The sequence below is a fragment of the Mytilus galloprovincialis genome, chromosome 3 (assembly GCF_965363235.1).
Source record: "Mytilus galloprovincialis chromosome 3, xbMytGall1.hap1.1, whole genome shotgun sequence".
Classification (NCBI taxonomy): domain Eukaryota; kingdom Metazoa; phylum Mollusca; class Bivalvia; order Mytilida; family Mytilidae; genus Mytilus; species Mytilus galloprovincialis.
The window spans coordinates 96,430,838-96,455,758 of NC_134840.1; the positions used below are offsets into that span (position 1 = coordinate 96,430,838).

General features: G+C 32.9%; 1 protein-coding gene across 1 annotated transcript; it reads right to left on the bottom strand.

Moving 5' to 3' along the window:
* Nucleotides 1-1,956: 1,956 nt before the first annotated feature.
* On the bottom strand, nt 1,957-17,120 carry LOC143066856 (NPC intracellular cholesterol transporter 2-like). Its single transcript, XM_076239669.1, has 8 exons — nt 16,963-17,120; nt 15,454-15,561; nt 14,268-14,446; nt 13,233-13,310; nt 6,249-6,333; nt 4,887-4,994; nt 4,412-4,587; nt 1,957-2,067 (listed from the first exon to the last, which is right to left on the bottom strand). Exons 1-8 carry the CDS (start codon nt 17,036-17,038, stop codon nt 1,981-1,983), a joined length of 897 nt encoding a protein of 298 aa, XP_076095784.1. The 5' UTR covers nt 17,039-17,120; the 3' UTR covers nt 1,957-1,980.
* Nucleotides 17,121-24,921: the final 7,801 nt, after the last annotated feature.

Genomic DNA, 24,921 nt, shown 5'->3' on the forward strand with positions numbered 1-24,921 from the left:
CTTATGTAATAATAATCCTCCTATTATACATTTTTCTATGGCATTTATTTTTCGTAACAAGTTAAGTACCATGCTCCTTATTCATAACGTATAAATCATTGGTCAGAGAATGTCAAAAAAAAAAATATAAATTCATATATATAAGAATAAAAAAAAATGACATTCTTATTTAAGCCGAGTAAAAATATTGATATTCTAGTCTATGAATGGACATAAAAAGAAGACTCGAAGGTTGAAAGGAAACGATATAGGTAAACGTATGTAGGTAGGCAGGAATAAAAAGGAGACGGGACGTAAGGAACATTGGATAGCAAACCAACAACTAAAATTGATCCAAATATAAGTCCATCATCATTTTTCTAAAAGAATTTAACTTGAATGTCACAAATGGGTGTGTATGTGGCATTTTGAGGGTGTTACCCAGGCCTGTTCACACATGTTTCCTCGACTTCTGGCGTGTGTGGTCTAACAAAAACATAGCCAAAACCATGAATGTCAGCTACAAGTATAGGAATAGAAATCGGCAGTATTTGAACTGTTTGTTTGGTGGTGTTTAACGCATCTTTCCAGATCTTTGATATCTAATGGTTGATATTTTATTTTAATGTGGAGGAATCCGGAGAGAATAATGCTCTTTCGTTTATTTTCTTGCGAAAGTGTTATTTTCGAAATCACAACTTACCGTTTCAAATGAAACCTTCAGGGCTTGATCACTGTAAGTATCGCAGAACTTAAGTGAAAATAGTTTTTTGTTGAGCTGGACTTCGTATCTATTTACCCATGTACTTTATTGTGGAACCTCGTGTCATGAATACTACATTTCATTTAGAAATTATGGTTAATTTCAGAATGAATGATGCGAGATTGCTGTTAGCCAATCAAAATTATATATGATGATGAAATATATACTTTGGTGTTGGGATGTACAAGTACCGGCCACGTCCATGGCAATATGCGTTTTGCTTTGAGTCAATCTGATGAGTTAAGCCCTTTTCAACTGATTTTTGTAGTTCGTTTTATTTTGTACTTCACACCATTGTCCCAGGTTAGCAGAGGGTTTTGACCCCTCTAACATGTTTAGCCCGTCACGTTCTGTGCATGTTAAATTGAGAAAGGAAATGCGGAATGTGTCAAAGCGACAACAACCCGACCATAGACCAGACTACAGCCGAAGGCCACCAATGGATCTTCAATGTAGCGAGAAACTCCCGCACCCGTAGGCGTCCTTCAGCTGGCCCCTTAAAAATATGTATACTAGTACAGTGGTATTGGACGTCATACTAGACTCCGAATTATACACAAGAAACTAAAATTAAAAATGTGCCTGTCCCAAGTCAGGAGCCTGAGTTGATATCGTTTGTTGGTGCGTTTTGGCTTTTTTTTTTATTCGGTCATTTTTTGTTGTTGTGTACATTATTTAGGCCGTTAGTATTCTTTTGAAATGTTTAACTAGTATATCATTTCGGGGACTTTCACAGCTGACTATGCGGTATGGGTTTCGCTCATTGTTGAAGGTCGTAATGTAGCCTATAGTTTTTAATTTCTGTGGCATTTCACTTGTGAAGAGTTATCTAATTGGCAATCATACCACACCATTCTTCTTTTTTATTGTAATGTGCTAATTTAATTTGGAGTGAAACGCACCTTATGAAAGCTGTCTTCGAACCAACTAAGTTTTGACAGGCTTGTGATCGCTGAAAACGAACTTCCTAAAACCATTCGATCATCGAGATGACATTGTTAAAAGCGAAAACAAAAATAACTATAAATGCCATCATTTAACGGTTTTTATCAAATACCGAAGTTCATGTTTCTTCAATTATATTCATGAGGCTGTCATGTATATTTTACTCACGAGCTTTTACAAGAAGAATTGATTGCATATTAATAGTTACTTCAATTATATGATGTACATATAGTACTTGAAAATAAAGACGGTGTAATTATACACGTATCAACATGGTTTAACTACATTTATTATCAGTCAACAATAGTCATTGGAAATTCAAAACAAAACAGAAAGTCCTTGTTTGCACCCCTCAAGTCCCATTGTACGACAAGCTGGATCTGTAAAAGAAATGGTAACAACTAAATAACGAATGCATTAATGTGACATTTAATTAACATCCTAGTGTAAATTGTATATAATTTTGTACAGTTTTGTGAAATGTCTATGTGTAAAAACAAATTAATTAACATACAATAAGCAAGTCTTGTTATAGGAAACGATCGAGATGAAAGGCAGAAAACTGGGTTACTGCCACTGAAAAATAATGGCACGTTGTATAGAGGCCAATTTGTACCTATCACATGACATCTTCGAACTCTCATAGTTGTTGTAGGAATTATTTATCATGCAGGGAGCGAGACATCGGTTAAACACTCAGTCTTACTGGACGCGGGCGACTGAGAATTGAATCGGCCCTACTTAGACAATAGTATTACAGCCGGTGACAAGAGTCGGCATTTGGGATTTGCGAATAGAAGTCTAAAAGGTTCTTCTCTTGGTCGCATAATTACGTCCGCTATATTGTACACAAATAATAATAAAATTGAGATGGAAATGGGGAATGTAACTGTGTCAAAGCTTGCATACAAGTATAAAAGAATCCTATATTACAAATAGAATTGGAAATGGGGAATGTGCCAAAGAGACAACAACCCGACCATAGAGCAGACAACAGCAGAAGGTCACTAAGAGGTCTTCAATGCAACGAGAAATTCTCGCTCCCGGAGGCGTCCTTCAGCTGGCCCCTAAACAAATATATACTGATTCAGTGATAATGAACGCCATACTAAACTCCAAATTGTACACAAGAAACTAAAAGTTAAAATAATACAAAACTAACAAAGGCCAGAAGCTCCTGACTTGGGACAGGCGCAAAAATGCGGCGGGGTTAAACATGTTTGTGAGATCTCAACCCTCCCCCTATACCTCTAGCCAATGCAGAAAAGTAAACGCATAACAATACGCACATTAAAATTCAGTTCAAGAGAAGTCCGAGTCTGATGTCAGAAGATGTAACCAAAGAAAATAAACAAAATGACAATAATACATAAATAACATCAAACTACTAGCAGTTAACTGCCATGCAAGCTCCGGACTTCAATTAAACTGATTGAAAAATTATGTCTTCATCATATGAATATCAGGCACAATCCTCCCCGTGAGGGGTTTAGTATCATACCATCATAACATATATGAGAAGAACATAACCCGTGTCATGCCAACAACTGGTTTATTAATAATAAATGTGTTTAGTTCCGATGCAAAGACCCTATAAGTGAATCAATATTAACGCCAAAATATGCAATCTTTAATGACCTGACAACAGTATCGTAACTATATCCCTTCTTAATAAGTCTATTTAAAGGTTTTGTTAGCTTCTGAGGTGAATACTGACATTTTTGTGCTTTATAAAGAATATTTCCATAAAATATTGGATGTGAAATACCTGAACGTATAAGAAGTCTGCATGTTGAGCTATATTTACGAATGATGTCCTTATACCGATGATAAAATTTAGTAAATGTTTTGACTAGTTTGTGATATCGAAAACCCTGGTGTAATAATTTTTCAGTAATACATAAATTTCTCTCGTTAAAATCTAAAACATTGTTACATACACGAGCGAATCGTACAAGTTGAGATATATAAACACCGTAAGATGGTGACAAGGGAACGTCACCATCTAAAAATGGATAATTAACGATAGGAAATGAGAAATCATCTCTTTTATCATAAATTTTAGTATTAAGCTTTCCGTTTATGATATATATATCAAGATCGCGGAAAGGGCAGTGGTCATTGTTAGTATTAGCTTTATTTAAGGTAAGTTCAACAGGATAAATGTCTTTAGTATACATACTGAAGTCGTCATTATTGAGAGCTAAAATATCATCCAAGTATCTAAAAGTATTATTAAATTTGTGTATCAGATGATGTTTCGATGGGTCTTTGCTGATTTTTGTCATAAATTGTAACTCATAGCTATATAAAAACAGGTCCGCAATAAGTGGTGCACAGTTAGTCCCCATTGGAATTCCGATAACCTGACTGCGATATACGGAATCTCCAAAGCGAACAAAAATGTTATCTAGTAAAAATTCAAGGGCAGATATAGTATCAAAGCATGTCCAATTGACATAGTTTTTTTGTTTATTGTTACTAAAAAATGACCTAAAAGAGTTTGAACATATATATTCACATTCTGACTTTTTGAACGCCCATTTAATTAGGTGTGTGAATTTTTTCTTAATGAGCATGTGAGGCAATGTGGTATATAGGGTAGAAAAATCAAAACTTTGAACAGATTCAAAATAACCAATATAAGCATGCAATTTATCAAGTACTTCCAACGAGTTTTTGACACTCCAAAATGTATTTGTTTGCAAAGAAAATTTCACTTACATTTGGATAGCTCTTCATGACGAAAAATTCACTGCTGTAAACATATTCCATATTTTGTTTGATAGGACATGTTATTCCGCAATCATTACAACCATTAGGATTAGGCATGTTAAACTTTATAGGAATACCAGCGAGTACGCCAAAAATCTCTGCATCCAACGTGGCAGAACTTGCAGCTGCAAATACAAATAATAAAAATCAATCTACGAATATGAATATATATCACTATCGTCATGCTGTAGTAGGAATTGATACTAATGAATAAGAATAAAAACCGTCAAGCAAAGTTGAATTAAAAAAAAATCGGCCTCAGTCTTTTCCTTCATGATTTGTTCATAACAATTTGGTTTATTATGATCTTCCTAAAATTCATCTCGATACAGCTTGTTCATTAATTTCAGAAACACGTTTATGTCCGTGCCACAAAAACCTGTATCACAAGTATGTTTATAAAAATCATGCATAAAATACTTACGTGAAACAAAATCTACTTTGACTGTTACATTAACCCCATGATGGAAAACACACGGAAGTTTATCACAAGGACTAATATTGACTCTTTTAAGGTTCTGGGGTCCATTCTCTGAAAAAAAGAATTCAATATCAGTAATTAAAACTATTATACATTACAACTAAGTTATCTTACAAGTATAGTACTAGGCGATTTTGTTGTTACCATCTTTTCTTCTCATTTCGCATTGTTTCGTTCAGTGTGCTAAATCATCTTTCATGCAGTTGGGACGGACTATTGAAAAAGGACTACTTTACTCAAATCTTAACAATTCAATCTCACTAATATGACCCACATCTACGGCAACTTGGAGCTATTTGCACTCATTAAATTTATATAGTATTCCTCACGACTACACCAAAATAATAAGTATATACCAAATACACACAAAGGAACCGTACGTCCAATTGATTTTCAAGGGGTAGGGCTCTTTTGGAAATCAACAATTAGTAGGAACTGAAGGGAAAACTTTAAGGACCCAGCAGGAATAACACGAATAGTCTCAACGAAAACAGGTCTCCAATGCTTAACAGAGAATCAAATGTTCAGGTCGTCAAGCATATTGCCAAAATGAATATCAGACGTTGTTTTTTTTTTAAATCGTGACAAATTCTGAATATAATTGCGCCAAATTCCAATTTACAAATTATTGCAGTTACATTTCACTTATAGGGAACTCTTGACTAATTCAAAATCCTGGTTTCGTACTTGGAACATGATACAAAATTGTTCAAGTTAAATGCGAAGCTAATAAATATGTAGGACACGAGTGTTATAAAGTCCAAATTTTAACGAAATTAGAGATATTAACACCGCAAGACGTTCAAAGAGTACAAAAAATAAGGAAGACAGAACATTGAGCTAGTATATTTGTAATTTCCTGGTGGAAGCAAAACATATGAAGGGAAGAGAGGGATTTATGCAATAAAAAAATTACTTTTGATGAAATTTTCATATTATCCCCGGCCCATTATCCCCCACCCCCTAAAAACCCGTAAACGATTGAAAACGTTTTCATTGGGGTCCTCCAGATCTTCTTACGGAAAATCCTGGATCCACAATAGAGAGACTATCCCAGAAAGTCATGTCGTTTGCATCAGACTGCAAACGTGTATACGGGTTTACCTGTACATGATATAATGACAAAAACTTCTTTCCATACCTTCTCTCTATTATTGTTGGTCAAAATTATTATCAGTTTATACACTGTTGTGATCAGTAAAGTAGTAGCTATTTATATAATGAAATGCAATTTTAATCAATTAAATGTTTTAAACTAGTTCATGATATAATTTAAATAAATAAATAAAACAAAGAAATACATACTGCAGTATTTGAATTGAATATCAATCGCTACCGTCAACCCGGCGAGCATCAGAAGGACGAGAGATGTTGTTGAGGTTTCCATTTTTGTTCAGTACTCGTGAAGACCGCCGTTGCACGCGTGATTTCTTTTAATTATCAGAATTCAAGCCATTGTCTTGGTTTTTATATAAAACTGAGTCACGTGAATGCACAATGGGATAGTTCAATTACCTTCGGGTGTATGGAAGACTGATTGGGTCAAAATTGGTGACGATCTAAAATATTTAAATGTAAAATCTTTTCAGCTTACATAATATTCTAAAATGAAAATTGTAGTTTTTCCTTGATAGAAGTACATGCAGGGCCGTAACTACATTGAGGCAAATGAGGCAAATGCCTCATGTTAGAAATTTCAAAAAAAAAAAAAAACTGAAACAAAAGATTGTCTTAATATCAAATTGTTTTCACGGAGAGTGTCTTGCAGGTAGCAAGTTCTCTTCACTCTCTGGTGTCGACCCTGCATGGTTTTCGAGATCCATATTCTATTTTACTTTTAGTTTTCAGAGTTGATGGTCTATTGTTTGTTATTCTTGGTCCCGGGTTTTTCTTTTGTTCATTTACTAGTATTGTCTTGATTTATGACTATAGTCTGAGTGTTGATTTTCATTTGTAAACCTATGGTTTTGCAATGTTGCATGTCCACCGATGTCCAGACATTGTGCGAGAAAATATTTTAAGAATATACGATGCTACTGGACACAGAAAAAAAAATGGTGGTTTCTGCATGGAGAATTGAACTTGATATGAAAGATTACAAAACTGGCCTTTTTTTGTAGATAAAACTAGATAGCTGACACGGTTTTAATTAAACTTTTGAGTAAGGTCACGCATTTATCGGTATCAAATAAATTAAAAAAAAAATACAACACTGTATTGCCATATGACCTTTTATATTGAAGGGTTAAACTTGCATTTAATCGTGTTCAGACCCTTTAACGGAAAATACAGGACTTAGGAGTAAACGTGCACGGGACAGGCTAATCGCACACAAAGTCAATGCATATAAAAAATACAAATGATGAATGGTCAAAGTTTTTATTCCTGTTCTCAATCTTGATAGGTGCTGGGGGACTTCAACAATAAAAGAATCATTAATACCGTAAAAAAAGGTAAAGATGGTGCCTAGTGTCGACTTAAGCAGTACTACTACTTAAAGTATAATACTGCACTGTCACTGTCACTTTATCTAAATCATGTCATAAAAAAAATCACCAAAGTCTAAGCACAATACAAGACAAGAACAGACAGAGAAATCCGGTATTAATGATTAGGAGAATTACAATTTTTGCTTTATCCTACATATCGATCTTTTAATGTTGTCCCTAAAACCTAACTGTGTTAAATAACAATGAATCAATGTTTTTGTTTTTAGACCAGAATATTGTCGAAAAAAAATAAGCTAAAAATTGTTTCTGTTTCAATGTAAGAAAGAGTCCGCGGAGAAAACGCTCTCAATGCACGATTTTGTGTTATTTTTCTCAGAGCTGGCCCTCGGAACCCTCGCCAAAATTTTTTCGCCTCGCTACGCTCGGTGAACATATATTTTGCCTCACTATTAAAGAGAAGCTAGTTACGGCCCTGACATGTAAATAGAAATGCACGAAAATCAATCAAACACACTATTAAAGAATAATTTAAATATCGGTAGTAAATTTTTTTGTCAAATTCGGATTTTTATAAATCAGTAATGGTTTACAAGTACCTCCTGAACCTGCACAAAATCTAAAAATTGAAAGAAAAAAAAATAATTCATTTTGGCCAACTATTTATTACTAGTTATTAAGATTGAGAATACAAATAACATAAAACAAAGCTCTCCTCTATTACGGTTGGGTATAGATTCAGAGAATAGAGAGTAATGGGGGGAGGGGGGGTCGGGTAAACTGACGAATAGAGAGAATCCAAAGCATAAATATTACAAAATTCAGACATGATGACCGCGCACCTCCCTTTAATTTCTCCTATGTATAAATGAAAATCGTGAGATCAGCATATGACTTGTCTGGTGGCCCTATAATATAGTACCATTTAGCCAATAAATGATTTTAAAAAAATCTGCATTTACCAAACTGGGTGGGAACCGAGTAACGGGCAATGTTGGATTCAAGGCTATCTCAAAATGCGTTTTTGTTGTGTCATTATGTCTTCTACGATGCAGGCTATGAGGAAGTTAAATTATCTGCGAATAATATGAAATCATACAATTACTATATATGTGCTTGTCACAAGTCAGGAACGTTGTCAGAGGTTCTCGTTGTCTCTACAGTGTTTTGTTCAGTCTAGAATTGTTGATGACGAATAATTGACTGTTTTTGCATAATTCACACATACACTAGGTTAGTTGATATTTAGGGCTTCTAGTCGCCTTTTCTTACAGTTTTTACCTACTTGCGTCTCTCTATTGTACATTTGTATTGTATGCTTGCTGTTCTGTTGTCGTTTCACCCGTACATGAATTTTTCCACGTTGTCAATTAAGGTATACGTACCTACTAATAATAGTCTTCCTATGCATGAGCTCAGTAGAATCATATTTTCAAATAAAAGGAAAGATTAGAAGGACGCAATCCACGGGGAGGGTGATCTCTTCTTATATACACACAGACGTACTGCTTGTATCGGTCAAATTTTAAAATTTCAAACATATTAATGTAGTTCAATATCACGGAGGTAATATATCAATGGGCAGGAATAAATATGCGAATGGGTCATAAATGTTCATCTTTTGTAAAGATATTTCCCTATTAATTAAATGAATGGGTAAGAATTTCCGCGTAAATCATGCAATATATGAAAGGGGTTTCAACCCCAGTCGGACGTCTGTAGCGAAATTTGTATGTTGAGACCCGCGTGGGGAAATAAAAATGCATACACTTTTGTACATCAATTACAAAGCAAAAACACAATCTAGGATTTACAGACGTCTCGATCTATAATTGTTTATTTTTATTTTCAAAGGAAGGGTTGGCGAGATAGCATTGATACTCTTTAATGTTCTTAATATATGTCGTTCGTTATCTGTCGTAATTTTATAATATTCCGATAAAATATAAATGAGATCTAAATTTGGAAGAATGTGGTCCATCTTTGGATTTTTATCTAATAGACACTTGAATTTAATCAACCGTTACTTTATCTGACTATTTATGGAAACCACTCTACAGGATTGGATTCAAAAGCTTAAAGTTTATCATTCGTTTAGTAAACTATTTTCACCTTTGATCTGCCGAAGACACACCTTGCGGCTTGTACCATACGTGTGTCATTATGTCACCTTAACTATTAATGTATTAGTCTTGCAAATGTCAAAAGAATATAGGAATATGTGGTATGAGTGCAAATTAGACAACATAGTCTCCATCAAAGTCACAATTTGTAAAAGTAAACCATAAAAGGTCAAAGTACGGTCTTTCAACACGGAGCCTTGGCTCACACCGAACAGCAAGTTCGTAAATGACAAGTGTAAAACCATTCAAACGTTAAAACCAACCAATCGATATAAAAAATCGAAAAAAGAAAGACACATATGAACCACATAATCTAACGACAACTACTGAACATCAGGTTCCTGAATTAGGACAAGTGCAAACAGAAGCCGCGCGTTTAAACGTATTAATATATACCAACCTTCGCCCTTACATAATCTGAAACAATTAAATAGTGTAACATCATAACATTGAAAGACACATTATAAAATATCAATTGAAATGGCTAAACTCAATCAAAAGACATTAACAGAAGTGAACATACACTGAACGAATAAATCCGATCTATGATATAATGTAAATACAAAATCAATAAGATAAGGAGTGAATTAATAATGGCAACAGTAGTATACTGCTGTGAGATGTTAAAAAAATTAAAAAAAACAACCAATAACATTGAACAAAAATCCGCCAAATACAATAAGAAACACAGGTTAATGAAAATAATTTTGTTGTGTGGTATACAGTTTAAATGGAGAACGGACATATGTGTTGGTTCATAACCACGAAGAAGCGAAAATTTATAGTCATACCATGCACTTTTCAAAGCTAGTATATAGACGAGATCTAACCCCGTAGAAATAAACATCAAATGACAAGAAAGAATTACAAATAGTATCACCAGGTCAAATAAACAAGAAAGTACGATTTGAGAGTACTCGCAGTTACTGGCAGCTAGTAAAAAGCAAAAAAAAAAAAAAAAATAAATAATAAAAAAAAAAATGCATCAGAGACTAAAATCAACTAAAACACATCCCAGGGAATTTACTATTTTAACGTCGTGGACAGTCAGTACTATCTATGAAAGAATTTAGTAAAAGTTTTAAGAAATTTATGGTAACGAAATTCCTGACTTAATAATTTACCAGTGATGCATGGTTTACGTTTTTCAAAATCTATGACATCACTACACACATGATCATAACGAACGAGTTGGGATATAATATAATCACCATATGATGGGGTCGTCTAGAAAAGGAAAATTAACAATAGGGAATGAAAAATCGCATTTTCTAGTATAGAGTTTGCCTTTAGAAATAGAAATGTGTAAATCTATGAAAGGACAACTACTAGTAGGTATTGTTGAATGTATTAAACAAATGTAACAATGACGTGTCTTTACTGAGTTTGGTCATAAACTAAGATTCTTAGCGATACAAGATTATATCTGCTATTAAAGGGACCCAGTTATTGTTCATATGGATACCTACTACCTGTCGATACACCATATCCTCAAAACGTACAAATATGTTGTTCAGGAGAATATTTAAAGCTTCAATCATATCTTCACATTTCCAGTAAGTGTATATATCTAGCATACTTTCCTTTTTCGTTACAGAAAAAGGCTCCTGTAATTCAGTGGTTGTCGTTTGTTGATGTGTTACATATTTGTTTTTCTTTAATTTTTGTACATAAGGCGTTAGTTTTCTCGTTTGAATTGTTTTACAGCCGTACGTTGACCTATAACTGTTAAGTTCTGTGTCATTTGAGCTCGTCTGGATATTTGTCCCATTGGCAATTATTCCATACTAGTATCTTTTTTTATATTCAAACGAGTTACAACAAATAGATTGACAATGAGATTTTTTAAAAGATCATTTAATTAAATATGAAAACTTTTCTTGAGAAGATTGTGTGATTGTGGGAATGAGATATCACAAACATGTTTAACCCCGCCGCATTTTCGAGTCTGTCCCAAGCAAGAGCCTCTGACCTTTGTTAGTCTTTTGTGTCTTTTAATTTTAATTAATTCATATGTTTTGGAGTTTAGCGTGACGTCCATTTGCACTGTACTAGTTCACATTTTTGTTTGGGGATGCCATGCAGCTGGAGCCCGACACCGGGTGCGGGATTTCTTCTCTGTGTTCACCCATTCATAGCTTAATACTGTTTTCAGCTATTTGGTCGGGTTGTTGTCCCATTGACAAATTTTCCATTTCCATTTTTTAATTTTATTAACCCGTTTTATTTTATTTATGACAATGTATAACAATTTTGTGGGGTAAATTCTGTCCAAAATAACTTAATTAACAGAAGACAAAAAAAAATAGTTTTCAGTATTTCTAGTGTGGGGTAAGTTTCGGAGCGGGTGGCTGCTAATAAATGCCGTTTTCATTAATAGTTGAACTTCAAACCTTGACTTTACGTTCTCCAATACTCCATCCCCGAAACTAAAATTGCTGCTGTTGTTGATAAATGAAAATATAACTAAGTATTATTGGAGTTTAGTATGACGTCCATGTTCACTGAACTAGTATCCTATTTTGTTAAGGGTCCAGTTGAAGCCCGACTACGGGTGCTGGATTTTCTCGCTGAGTTGAAGACCAATTGGTAGCCTTCGGCTGTGTTCTTCTCTTATGTCGGACTGTTGTATCTTTGACACAATCCCAATAACCATTCTTTATTTTATTGCTATTACAATATGAAAACTTATGGTCTTACAATGAACGTATATTTTCACAATGAACAAGGTCATGTTCTCTGTATATTGCGTCTCCTGACTAAATCCTATGGATGTAGATATATGTATAGGAAGATGTGGTATTAGTGCCAATGAGACAACTCCCCATCTAAATTACAATTTATAAAAATAATCCATTATAGGTCAATGTACGGCCGTCAACACGGAGCCTTGGCTCACACCGAACAACAAGCTATAAAGGGCCCATAAATTACTAATGTAAAACCATTCAAACGGTAAAACCAACGGTGTACTGATTGATACTTTGAGAGATTATGATTTACATTTTCTACATTTGAAAATGCCTGTACCAAGTCAGGAATATGACAGTTCTTGTCCTTTCGTTTTTGATGCGTTTTGTTATTTGATTTTGCCGTGTGATTATGGACTTTCCGAATTGATTTTCCTCTGAGTTCAGTATTTTTGTGATTTTACTTTTTATTTATTAGTAGTATTTGGTTTGCACTTTTTTACAGTAACTGCGAGTAATCGTGGATCCGTACTTACTTTTTCTGGTCTCTCATTGGGTTATCTTAGTGTGTTACCTGATAAGCCGGTCAAGCCATTTTCAAACTATTTTTTTTTTTAGTTTGTTCTTATGCTTTATTGTCACGACAGTCTCCCGGACATAGAGGATGGTTGCACATGTATAAAAAAAATATGAAAAGGCCGGACATTCTGGATCTGAATTTTTAACCAACTATTTTTGACTTAAAGAAGTAATTTTTGCTATTGCCAAACTACATGTATGCCACATTGGTCAACTTGTATACTTATGATATGTACTTTTTACTTGTATATGAAGTTAATTGTTTGCAGTAATATTTTGTTCTGTTCACTTTTGCATTAATTTATACGAATGCTATTGCAAAGATATAATAAATATACGAGTTTATTGGAAATAAAACCAGGATATTGTTCGAAAACATGGTTATTCTACGAAATATAACAAAATATTTAACATTTTTGTTTGACTGTCATTCACTATAGTTATTTAGTTGACAATTTCCGTTGGGAACTTGAAGCAAACCATATCGTGATGATCATCCTTTACTTCGAACTCAACTGTTACTCTCAACTGAAAATAGATCCAACATTTATTGCAAATACCATAAAAATAATCATTATTTGGTTACAAATCAGTGTGTGTAGTTGTAGTTTTCGTCATTTATTTACAGAGTAACCGTTGGTAGTGACATTTTTCTTATATTTATTGATTTTGTCATACACATATTATTTCTGTTAATTTCAGTTGCTGTTATTACTTATTTTTTTTCACGATAAACAAAATGCTAAATCGCCATTTATAAACTTCACTTACTCCTATTATGAGTGTGTCAATGTGTTTTGTAATTCTAGCAATTTTTCTGTAGTTGTAAACTTGTTGCATTGCTGATAATTTTGTAATGGTTTTTTCATAATTTTCACGAAAAAAGACTCAAATGCTAAAACTGGTAAACTTTTGTCATTTAATTTCAAAACTTCAACAAGGGGTAAATGATGGTTTCAGGCATTTTCATAGATTTTATTTAGTGCTTATCATAATTTTTACATATTATTCAGCATGTTTTCGATTCTGTTTGCTATTAGTAGATTCTCTCTAATCCTTATGTTATATTTTAACTAAGATGGTCATGTTGGTTGACATAATATAAAAAGAAGATGTGGTATGATTGCCAATGAGACAACTATCCACAAAAGACCAAAATAGCACAGAAATAAACAACTATAGGTCACCGTACGGCCTTCAACAATGAGCAAAGCCCACACCGCATAGTCAGCTATAAACGGCCCCGATAAGACAATGTAAAACAATTCAAACGAGAAAACTAAGCATACTTTAAAAATTACAATCCAATAATCATCTTAAATTTGGTTTGAATAGAATAGTTCCAAAAAAATGAAGTTCGAGAAAGTTGATGACGGGCGCCAAGTGATGTCAAAAAGCTTTGTAAAAGTTCCCTTTATTTTAAGAACTATTATGTAGTGTACAATTTCATCAGAATACAACACATTCGAATCTTAAAATACATACCAATGGATATACGGGATTTACATATATTTGGTTTGAGTATACAATTGTTTCGCCATTTACGATTGGACAATGATCAACATTATTATTTGCGCATGCATCTTTTGGGATTCCCACAAAAGGAATTGGTATAAATCCCAGAATTCCATGAACTGATGTTGTTACTCTTGTTGTGTCGACTTCTGCAATGATAATCAAACTATTAACAAATTAAGGTAAATTCATAAAGGTATGAAGTCATAGAACCTGCCAAAACCAAATAAATCATATAAATTAATTTAAATCAAGTCCTGACCAGTAACACAATCTGATGAACAGTAGTTGTCGTTTGTTTAAGTAATTTATATGTGTTTCTCGTTTCTCGTTTTTTTTTTTTTTATTTTATATAGATTAGACCGTTGGTTTTCCCGTTTGAATGGTTTTACACAAGTACTTTTGGGGCCCTTTATAGCTTGTTGTTCGGTGTATGTCAAGGATCCGTGTTGAAGGCCGTACATTGACCTATAATGGATTACTTTTTTTTCAAATTGTTATTTGGATGGAGAGTTGTCTCATTGGCACTCACACCACATCTTCCTATATCTATCTACTGACCAGTATCACAACATTGTATACTATAAGTTTGTTGCAGAACATGGCATAGGGAGTATAATCTCGCCATCTGAATGATAATGATGCAGAATATTGCTGTTCATTTAAGCTTTGTCATTTTAAAGTTAATTCCGCTTACTAGTATGTTACACCGAAACCCTTACAAAGTAATTTTATAATTAATTATCTTTCATCTACAGTGCAACAATATATTTTTTTTTCGATTTTAACAAGCACAAATGTTGTTATATAAACCGCGTCTATTTTGCAATTCCCTTACCTTTAACTTTGATGAATTAATTATATATTAGGTTAACTTTTTTGCCAGATCTTGTTCAATATAGAATAGTTACCAAAAGTACCAGGATTATAATTTAGTACGCCAGACGCGCGTATCGTCTACATAAGACTCATCAGTGACGCTCATATCTAAAGAATGGATGTGGTGTACTATTAACTTGCAAACATTGGGCAATAGTTGACCTTACTTAGGATTTGTCCATTATTTGTTAAATTGGAGCAAATGATTTCAAAAGAGTACCTGTGTTTCGATATGTATTTGTTGTGGTATCAACCAATAAAATTTCATGTAACTTACTTGAGGTAAATGTAATGGCGACTGTGACATTTGTTCCACGTTTCAATTTACAAGGTTCTGCTGTACAAGGGCTGATGTCAATTGATTTGACAAGTCCATCTCGGGAACCTGTATAGACAAAAAATAAGTAAAAATATCACTTCATTTATTTTCCAAGCAACGACCTATACAAATAAAGGCAACAGTAATATACCGCTGTTCGAAAGTCATAAATTCATTTTAGCCACTTTACTTGTACTCTTGCAGTACATTTTCCTCTAACAATGTCTAATGAATATACACACATTTGTTTCATGTAACATAATTACACAATTATATAGATTGTCATGTTACACAGTAGTTGTGACTTATCAATGATACGTACTAAATTATTATATCATTCATCTTATGATAGTACCTCAACTTGAACACGTTTGTGTAGGTTAATAATTTGGAAGTTAAATGTAAAACTAGTTCGATACATACACTGGTATATTCTACTTTAAATGTAATGCCTTATAATAAGATAAAGATAAAGATAAAGATAGATAAGCAGAATAAGTACTAACTAACTAGGTGCATTAACATAAGTACATTGTCTATATAGACTACTGAGTAGGTTAATGTGCCAACTTCGGTATATTTGTTCCCAAAATCAAATGTTTGACAAGACATTTTTAATTTGGTGCAATGTAACGTACACTACAGCTGTACGTGTTGTTACAGGGATGAGTGTCATGTCTTAAAGCAATATATACAATGTTAGACCAAAATCGAAACTTACAATTCAATATAATAACTAATAAAGCAGTGGTTTCTCTTTTCTATAGCTCTGCCTATAATTTCGCTACGTTTGGCGATTAAAAAATATATTTGTTTGACTTCAAAATTACAAATAAATGTATATTAGCTTCAATTATTTACCAATATTTGCTCATCCTTATTAGAGTTTGAAATTCATATTGCATCGAATGATAGATAGAAATGTTAATTTATCAGAAGAGGGTTGTTTGAATTGCAAAAACAATGAAAAAGACAACATATCTTTTGAAAAAATGAAATGAGGATCACTGATACTCGATCTCTGAGATAAATTGTAGGTCGAACAAAAAACCTGAAATTCTATAAGATACGTGGCACAACACCGAATCTTGAGACTTATTAAAGAGAATGAATATTATTAGGTTTATATTTATTGGGTGTTATTATGAATTCATTCAACGAACATCAAAAGGTTTTGACAAAAATAAAGTATCGGGCTGTGTTGGACAAGATCCTATTGATGTGAGTTTAAGATGGGGTTGTATCTAGCAGAATACATTTTCTTGATGAATAGTGATGATTTAATTGAAAGCAGATCTAGACGGTACATTTTAAAATTTTGAGCATTTCCAGAGGACTGCGTTAACAATGATTAACGATTCAAAATTAATGTGTGATGATTTTATATCCGAATATATTTTTAAGTACATACATACTACATGTACTAGTGTATATTCTTTTTTCAGGCAATAAAAAGATGTTACATACCACAGTCCCTGTAGTTATGAATGACGATAGCAGAAGCTGCGACCAAAACACAAGAGAATATTGTTAACTTGATCATAATGTAGAATGTCCAGTTGGTGTATGGCCAGTTAGTAAAGAATTATGATGATTACCGCAATGTCTTATAGTCGTATTCGGAATAGTTTATTCTAAGGTCAAGTGGAGGTAGACAAAGGTTGTCACTGTTTGAATTTGTTACTGTATCAATATTCTTAAACTTTGAAATAAAATTTAAAAAAATTTAGAATTGAAAACGCATAATTAATTAAAAATATTTGGTGAATACTCCAAATAAAGTGATGCAGAAAACAATAGTTCTTGCCTTTCCTCCCCTTCTCATCAACATTTGAGATATTCCACATTTAACATTAATGTCACACAAGGACATACATGTAACATGGCACCATATTCAGCTTTATTGATGGTCTGATATATATATAGTCCAAAGTTCATCAAGAAAATAAAATCATACGACGTCTTCGGAATCTTTAATAAATCGAATGATCTTTTAATTTGATTTGTTTTGGGTTCTTAGAAAAAATCGGACTTAAATACCTTAATTAAGAAGAATATATTATGAAAAGATATACACCAAATTAGAGGTTGCGCCCATATTGCCAGATTAACTGAATAAATTCTATAGAACTTTCTCTCTGTATTTTTTTAAAGATTTAAATTCAAATTATAAATTGAACTTACAGTGGCACTGGCATAGGGAAGATTTTATTTTGATTTTCGACCCTCAGAGACCCCGTAGTCAAAATATAAATTCAGAAAAGATCAGATCAAGTTTTACATATAATGTTGCCTTTAAATTTTCGTTCCAATGTGTTGATAATGGTACGGTATAACAAAACAAAACACCCTTTTTTAGAATTTTAACACAGTGCTATAAAACATAACAGACAGGTCACTAACCATTTATGTAATTTTGTTTTGTTTTGTCATTTACTGTGAAAGTGGGTTTTTTTCTATAAGAGATGGTACGGGTGATCACCATGCAAATAACCTTACTCTGGTTTTTTCTGTGATGATCACGATAATCTCCCAGAGGTTACATACACATTATGCTACTATGTGTTAAAAATTGTAATCATAAAGTAACTTGTTATATCAGTTCTAATTGTACATGCTCTGTAGTTCAAGAAAATAAGTTACCCGAAATGAAATTTTGCACAAAATTCTGATCTCAGAATATTTTAATTTTGAAATATCCGCCAAAGTCGACACACATATATTTCATTACACACCAATGTTTATGATATAAACTCTAGCGTATTAAATAAGAAGATTTTTGTGTAAAATTTTTTGATTTCTTTTTTAATCATGGCAACCATGCCCTAGGCGGTAACATCCAAATTCTGATACACTTAGTTAAGTATGCAAGTGACTTGTGGTTCAAGCTTCAAATGATCATATTCAGCAGTAGTTTTTCTTAGACGATTTCACTAATTTAACTTGTAATGAAGAAATGTGTTAATTCCGACGAGTAAATACCAAAACTCCAAAAGCGATAGAACACAATCTATATAATTTATAAAGTTCCATAAACTCTTCTACTCAAGATTGATGATCTTCACCTTAACATTACAAGCAGATATACGTATGCAAGTAGGATGGACAGCAAAACAAGTACGTCACCGCTTCTGTTATTCGCCACATTTTCTTTTCCTTTAAGATCAGTTGCACTATCGCACTGTTTTTTCTCTCCAAAATAACCGTTAACAATTGAAGACTGAACAACTTTAAAAGAAAAAAAACAGCAAAAAGAAGAGAGGGTGCTGTGAATTCAAGGTAAAGAAAGTACAATATTCAGGTGACAAGGTGAGAGAGAAAGCTTTAAATTATAGAGAAGTATAAGAAAGATTCACTTATCCTACATCATTAAACTTAGTAACTAAATGAATTTTGAACATTCCAACATTCCAATGTGTACATCCGTGCCTTGGTTTTACATAGATGGATTATAACACAATGTGTACCCGTAATTGTAATAATTTTACCCATTATGTCTGTTTGTTTTGTTCACGCATCGTTGTCAATATAATGGAATGTTGTGCGACTGTCGTACAAGTGAGCGGTTGAGCGCTATAGATAAAGTCAACAGTAGTAAACCGCTGTTTGAAATTCATAAATCAATTGACAAAAAGACAAATCCGCTTTACAATAAAACTGAAGGAAACACATCAAATATAAGAGAAGAACTACGGCACAACAGAAACACATAATTAAAATGTAAGACACACAGAAACGAACTATAATATAACAATTGTCATTTTCCTGACGTGGTACAGAACATTTTAAGAAAAAAAAAATGATAGATTGAACCTGGTTTTGTAAAACAAAGTTAAATTCAACATTTTAAACAAAAGAAAATGCCTGTTTCAAGTCAGGAATATGACAGTTGTTATCAATTTGTTTGATGTGTTTGAGCTTTTGATTTTTTCATTTGATTGGGGACTTTCCGTTTTAAATTTTCCTAAGAGTTCAGAACTTTTGTGATTTCACTTTTACACAAGTACCCAATTCTCTGTAGTTAATTCTTTTTTACCTGAAAATATGTAGTACGGCGAAATTAGATCAATTGTATATAATTAATGATTTTTACAGCTAAGGCGAAATGAAAATAAGCGGAAGAAAGAATAAAAGAATGAAGAGAGATTTAAACAGAATTATTGCTGGTAATCCCGTTATTGATAATATTTTTCGTAGTAAAAGTTACTTTGTCATTGTTTTATTTATCTATTTTTACACTTTTGCCGAAAGTTGTATTTAGTTACATTCAATATTACTCATATACATACATGTCAGAACAAGAAAGTTGTTTTTTTTCTAAAAAGAAAATAAACTTCTCCTTTAAGATATTTAAACCAGTCTTTCTCAATGTTCAATTTACAACCAAAACAATTTACTAGGCAAAGCTGGTTCTATATAATCATGGAATACAAAGTCCAAACATGTGTGTAGAAACTGTCGATATCTTTTTATTGGTTCTCGCTGATTAACTTTCGCACAGCGTTCTAAATATAATGGAATTTTATACGACTGTCGTACAAGTGAGAGGTTTAGCGGTGTACATTAAGGCAAGAGTAGTATACCGCTGTTCGAAATTCATAAATCGATTGAGTAAAAACCAAATCCGGTTACAAAGTAGAACTGAGGGAAACACATCAAATATAAGAGAACTATGACACAACATTAAAATGTAAAACACACAGACACGAACTATAATATAACAATTGTCATTTTCCTGACTTGGTACAGAACATTTTAAAAAAAAATGGTGGGTTGAACCTGGTTTTGTAAAACCAGGTTAAATTAACCATTTTCAACATAAGAAAATGCCTGTATCAAGTCAGGAATATGACAGTTGTTATCAATTTGTTTGATGTGTTTGAGGTATGACTTTGCTGTTTGATTGGGGAAATTCCGTTTTGAATTTTTTGAGTTCAGAACTTTTGTGATTTAACATTTTACACAAGTACCCATTTCGCCGTAGTTGATTCTTTTTTTACCTAAAAATTGACATTTCTTGTCCATTCGTTTTTGATGTGTTTTGTCATTTGATTTTGCCATGTAATTAGGGACTTTCCGAATTGATTTTTCTCTATATTCAGTATTTTTGTGATTTTACTTTTTTGTAGTAGTAAACCTAAATTGGATCAATTTTATATAATGATTTTAAAAGCTGAGGCGAAATGAAAATAAGCGGAAGAAAGATGAAAAGAAAGAAGAGAGATTTAAACAGAATTATTGCTGGTAATCCCGTTATTGGTTAAATTTACTTTGTCGTTGTTTTATTTATCTATTTTTACACTTTTGCCGAAAGTTTAATTAAGTTACATTCAATATTACTTATATATACACACATCAGAACAAGAAAGTTGTTTTTATCTGAAAAGAAAACTAAAACTTTCCTTAAAGATTTTAAACCAGTCGTTCCCATTGTTTGACTCTTTGATTAACGTACGATTTTAGATCTTGTATGTACTTTAAATATGTACGCATATTACTTAGAGTAGACCATTTTGGTTAAAGTCACCTTGCTAGATCGAAACCAGAGCACTTCTGTAATCTTATAAAGTGTTAATAACCTTAATAGGAATGAAATATGTACTATGCAGATCACACTTGAACAATTACCTTTTCTTTATAAATGATAGGAATAATGTTAAGTTTACATTCAACCTCAAAATTCCAAGATTCTTCCTTTTTGAGTATGCCAGTTTTTGCATTTCAGGTGTCAGACCACCAATTAAAAAACCCTATCTGTTCAACCAAATTTTACAATTTTCACAGCTTTTATATATATATTACCTTTAGTTTAACTTCATAGAAACCAGGTATATCCTGAATTGTACATGCAACAGCTTTCTACATGCCAATTTTCACCATACCGTCAAAGCCTTCTAACAAAAAACTGACCTTCAATTAGAGGTACTCCAAAAATAACCCCTGGTTTTCTGGAAATCTGGGTCCCTTTATAGTTTGCTGTTCGACGAGACCCAACGCTCCATGTTGAAGACCGTACATTGACCTATTATGGTTTACTTTTATAAATTGTGACTTGTATGAAGAATGGTCTCATTGGCACTCATAACCCCTCTTCCTATATCTATAAACCAATAACTTTACCAATTTTTATGCACCAGATGCGCATTTTGATAATCAATGTCTATTCAGTTATGCTCGAGGTAAAATATTTGAAAATCCAAAGCTTAATATTAAAAAGATGAAAAGCTGTTAACCAAAATAGACCATAAATTATGACCAAAGCCAGGCAAGCAATCGGCGATTTGCATGAGGTAGATATAATCCTTAATTTCAAATAATTTCCAATATTTTGTAACAACAAATTTTTATAACACAAAATCCATATTTTCATGCCAGTACCGAAGTACTGGCTACTGGGCTGGTGAACCCTCGGGGAATATCCATTCACCAGTTGAGGAATCGACCCAGTGTTATAATAACAAAAATAATGGTACCAATTTTTCAGCACCAGATGCGTATTTCGACAATAAATATCTCTTTAGTAATGCTCGAGGCAAAATATTTGAAAATCCAAAGCTTATTTAAAAGATGAAGCGCTATACACCAAAATGGACAAAAAGTAAAGCCAAAGCCGGCAACGATTTGATCAATGTAAAGATTTCGTTGATTTCTTCCAGCAATTTCTTAATTAATGTTTTGAAAAAATAATCGTTTTTCAACGAATTGAGTTAGATAAGAAAATATAGATAAGTAATTGTTACTTTTTGGCTCTCTGCGAATTGTAGCCACATCTAAAGGCAAGGCCTCCCCTGAACACCTGAAGGTTTATGTTAATTATAACTACTCAGACTTTGTAAAACGTCACTAGTGTCTGAGTAGAAAGTTAATGAACCATGGGCATGTCAATAAATGTTTCGTCCTTTTTCTAAATTTAGAAATTTCAACGGAAGGTACCATGAGTCTTATGTATACGAAACGCGCGCCTGGCGACTTATAGACCTGTTGCCTTTGATTTTATCCACTTTTTTCTACTTAATAAAATTCCTGTACCAAGTCAGGAATATGACAGTTGCTGTCCATTCGTTTGCCAGTTTGAGTTTTAGATTATGTCATTTGATTATGGACTTTCCGTTTGGAATTTCTTCGGAATCTAGTATTTTCACTTTTTTGTAAACCCAAACTACACAAAAATAAATGACGTGCTTCGTCTCAACACTAGTAATTGTTCCAAAATATTATTCCGTCATATAAACTAGTTACCTTAATACTTTTCATTAAAATGATATAAACCATTTGAAGATCATGTTCAATATATAATACTTTTGGAAGGTGAAAAAGGACTTGCCAATGCTATTTCTAAAGCAATGGACCAGGTCAGATGAATAATATCCACAGTCTGATCTCAGAAAATTCACTCCAGGTTCTGTGAACAAACTCGAATACCCATAACCTATGATTTTTATTGAATATTTTGATGATTAAGATGTGATATGTGCATGGTGATACCTTTTCCTTTTGAAAACGTCGTGCGTACTGATTGCATTTTTACTCTTAGCTAAATGATTTTTTCATTAGATGCTATTAGCTTTGAACTAGATGTCAGTAACTGCGAGTACTCTCAGTGGCTGTACCTGTTGACTTCTTGTTTTTAACGGAATATCAAACATAGTTTTTACGCCATACGGTGATGTGGTTTATACAGCTCGGCAATTTAAAAATGATCTAAGTAAACTAGTTGATCCATGTTTTCAAGCTATAGAATTTGTGGAACTGATATATTGTTGATAATGTTCAAATTTTAATAAAGTAAAGACGAAATGCATTTGTATATTAACTTTGAATAACTTCAGTTCAAATAAAAATGTTGACTGTCTGTATACAAGCATAGTCACAAAAAATGAAAAATATAAAGTCTTCCAAATAAATCAGGTATTTATTTTGATAACGATGTACCTTGTACATCATTTCATGGTCATTTTACTCCGCAAATATTTACACTTTTTGTGTTTTCAATGTTTTGATGAAGCCGGGTTTCTAAAAAAAGCGTTTTCGACGCACTTAATTTATAACGTGCTTATTCTATTTTTTATGAATTATATTAGTATTCAACATATGCTAAAAAAATGTTGAACATGGTTGTGTGGCTAGCCAGACCTCGTGCTTGATGGCAATGTTAAATATACACTAAAATGACAACATTACATTATAAAAGAACCCACATCTTGCGATTTTAACATACGTATATGAAATTCTCCGTTGATAAAATAAGGTCCAATCTCTCAAGGGACACGAGAAAAAAAATCGTTACATTGTGTATGATGTAGAAGCAGGGTCTGTAAAATTCATCTGCATAACTGTTATTATAACAATGAAGGTGAATAATTTACATGGTGCATTTTTTGCTATACACACAAAATTTCCAGAAAATAGATAAATATTTAAAAATTATTTTATAAAGTTTCGTTGCTTTATTGAAAAGAATAATATTCTCTTTCTTACATCTGCAGTGTAAATAATGTAAGATTTGACGGAGAGAAAGGAGTTTAGTGCAATGATATTATCGTAAAAAGTAAAATCTCAAAAATGCTGAACTCGGAAGAAAATTCAAAAGGGAAAGTCCCAAATCAAATGTCAAAATCAAATGATAAAACACATCAAGCGAATGAACAACAACTGTCATATTCCTAACTTGGTACAGACAGGTAGAAAATGGTGGTTTGCCTCACTTGTATGACAGTCGCATCAAATTTCATTATATTTACAACGATGCGTGAACAAAACAGACATAATACATAAAATTGTCAAAATAGGGGTACAGCAGTCATCACCGTGTAATAATCTCAATTACTAGTAGAACAAAATAATATTTCTGTCGTTCCGTTGTTTTCATTTTATAGTTAATGTGTTTCCCTCGGTTTAAGATTGTAACCCGGATTTGTTTTCTCTCAATCGATTTGTGAGTTTGGAACAGCGGTATACTACTGTTGCCTTTTTAAAAGCTCAAAGAGCTTATGTTATTGTTTATTTAACATTCTGACTTTAAATAAAGCTTTGAAAATTGAAAAGTTAGTTATACGATTACTATCCAAATTAGTTGGCCGATAAGACGGGATTGTTCCAGTTGTTATCCGTTCGTTTGATGAGTTTGAGCTATTGATTCTGCCATTTAATTAGGAACTTTCCATTTTGAAATTTCTTCGTAGTTTTGTGCTTTTATTATTAGTAGATATCTATGGAAACAGAAAAAAAGTCGTCCGATCGGTAAACCTAACGATTGTTTCCTATTTCAATTTTTGACTGAGTTATGATTTGCATGACGGTTGATGCATACACATCAAGAGATGCCTTCCTTGTGGATGTACCAGCTTGCGCTCCCTTTAGAGTTTGTGCGATTTCCCCAGTTTTTGTTTGATTTGTATCTTCTTTGTCGATTGATGAGTTTTTAGA

Bases quoted from the DNA above. Each gene is read 5' to 3' on its own strand.
- LOC143066856 (XM_076239669.1), bottom strand. From the start codon at position 17,038: ATGATCAAGTTAACAATATTCTCTTGTGTTTTGGTCGCAGCTTCTGCT. The intron at 13,311-14,267 runs GTATGTATTTTA...ATCTATTTTCAG, and splicing joins TAAATCCCGTATATCCATTG to TTGAGAGTAACAGTTGAGTT. The intron at 4,588-4,886 runs GTAAGTATTTTA...TTGTATTTGCAG, and splicing joins CAAAGTAGATTTTGTTTCAC to CTGCAAGTTCTGCCACGTTG.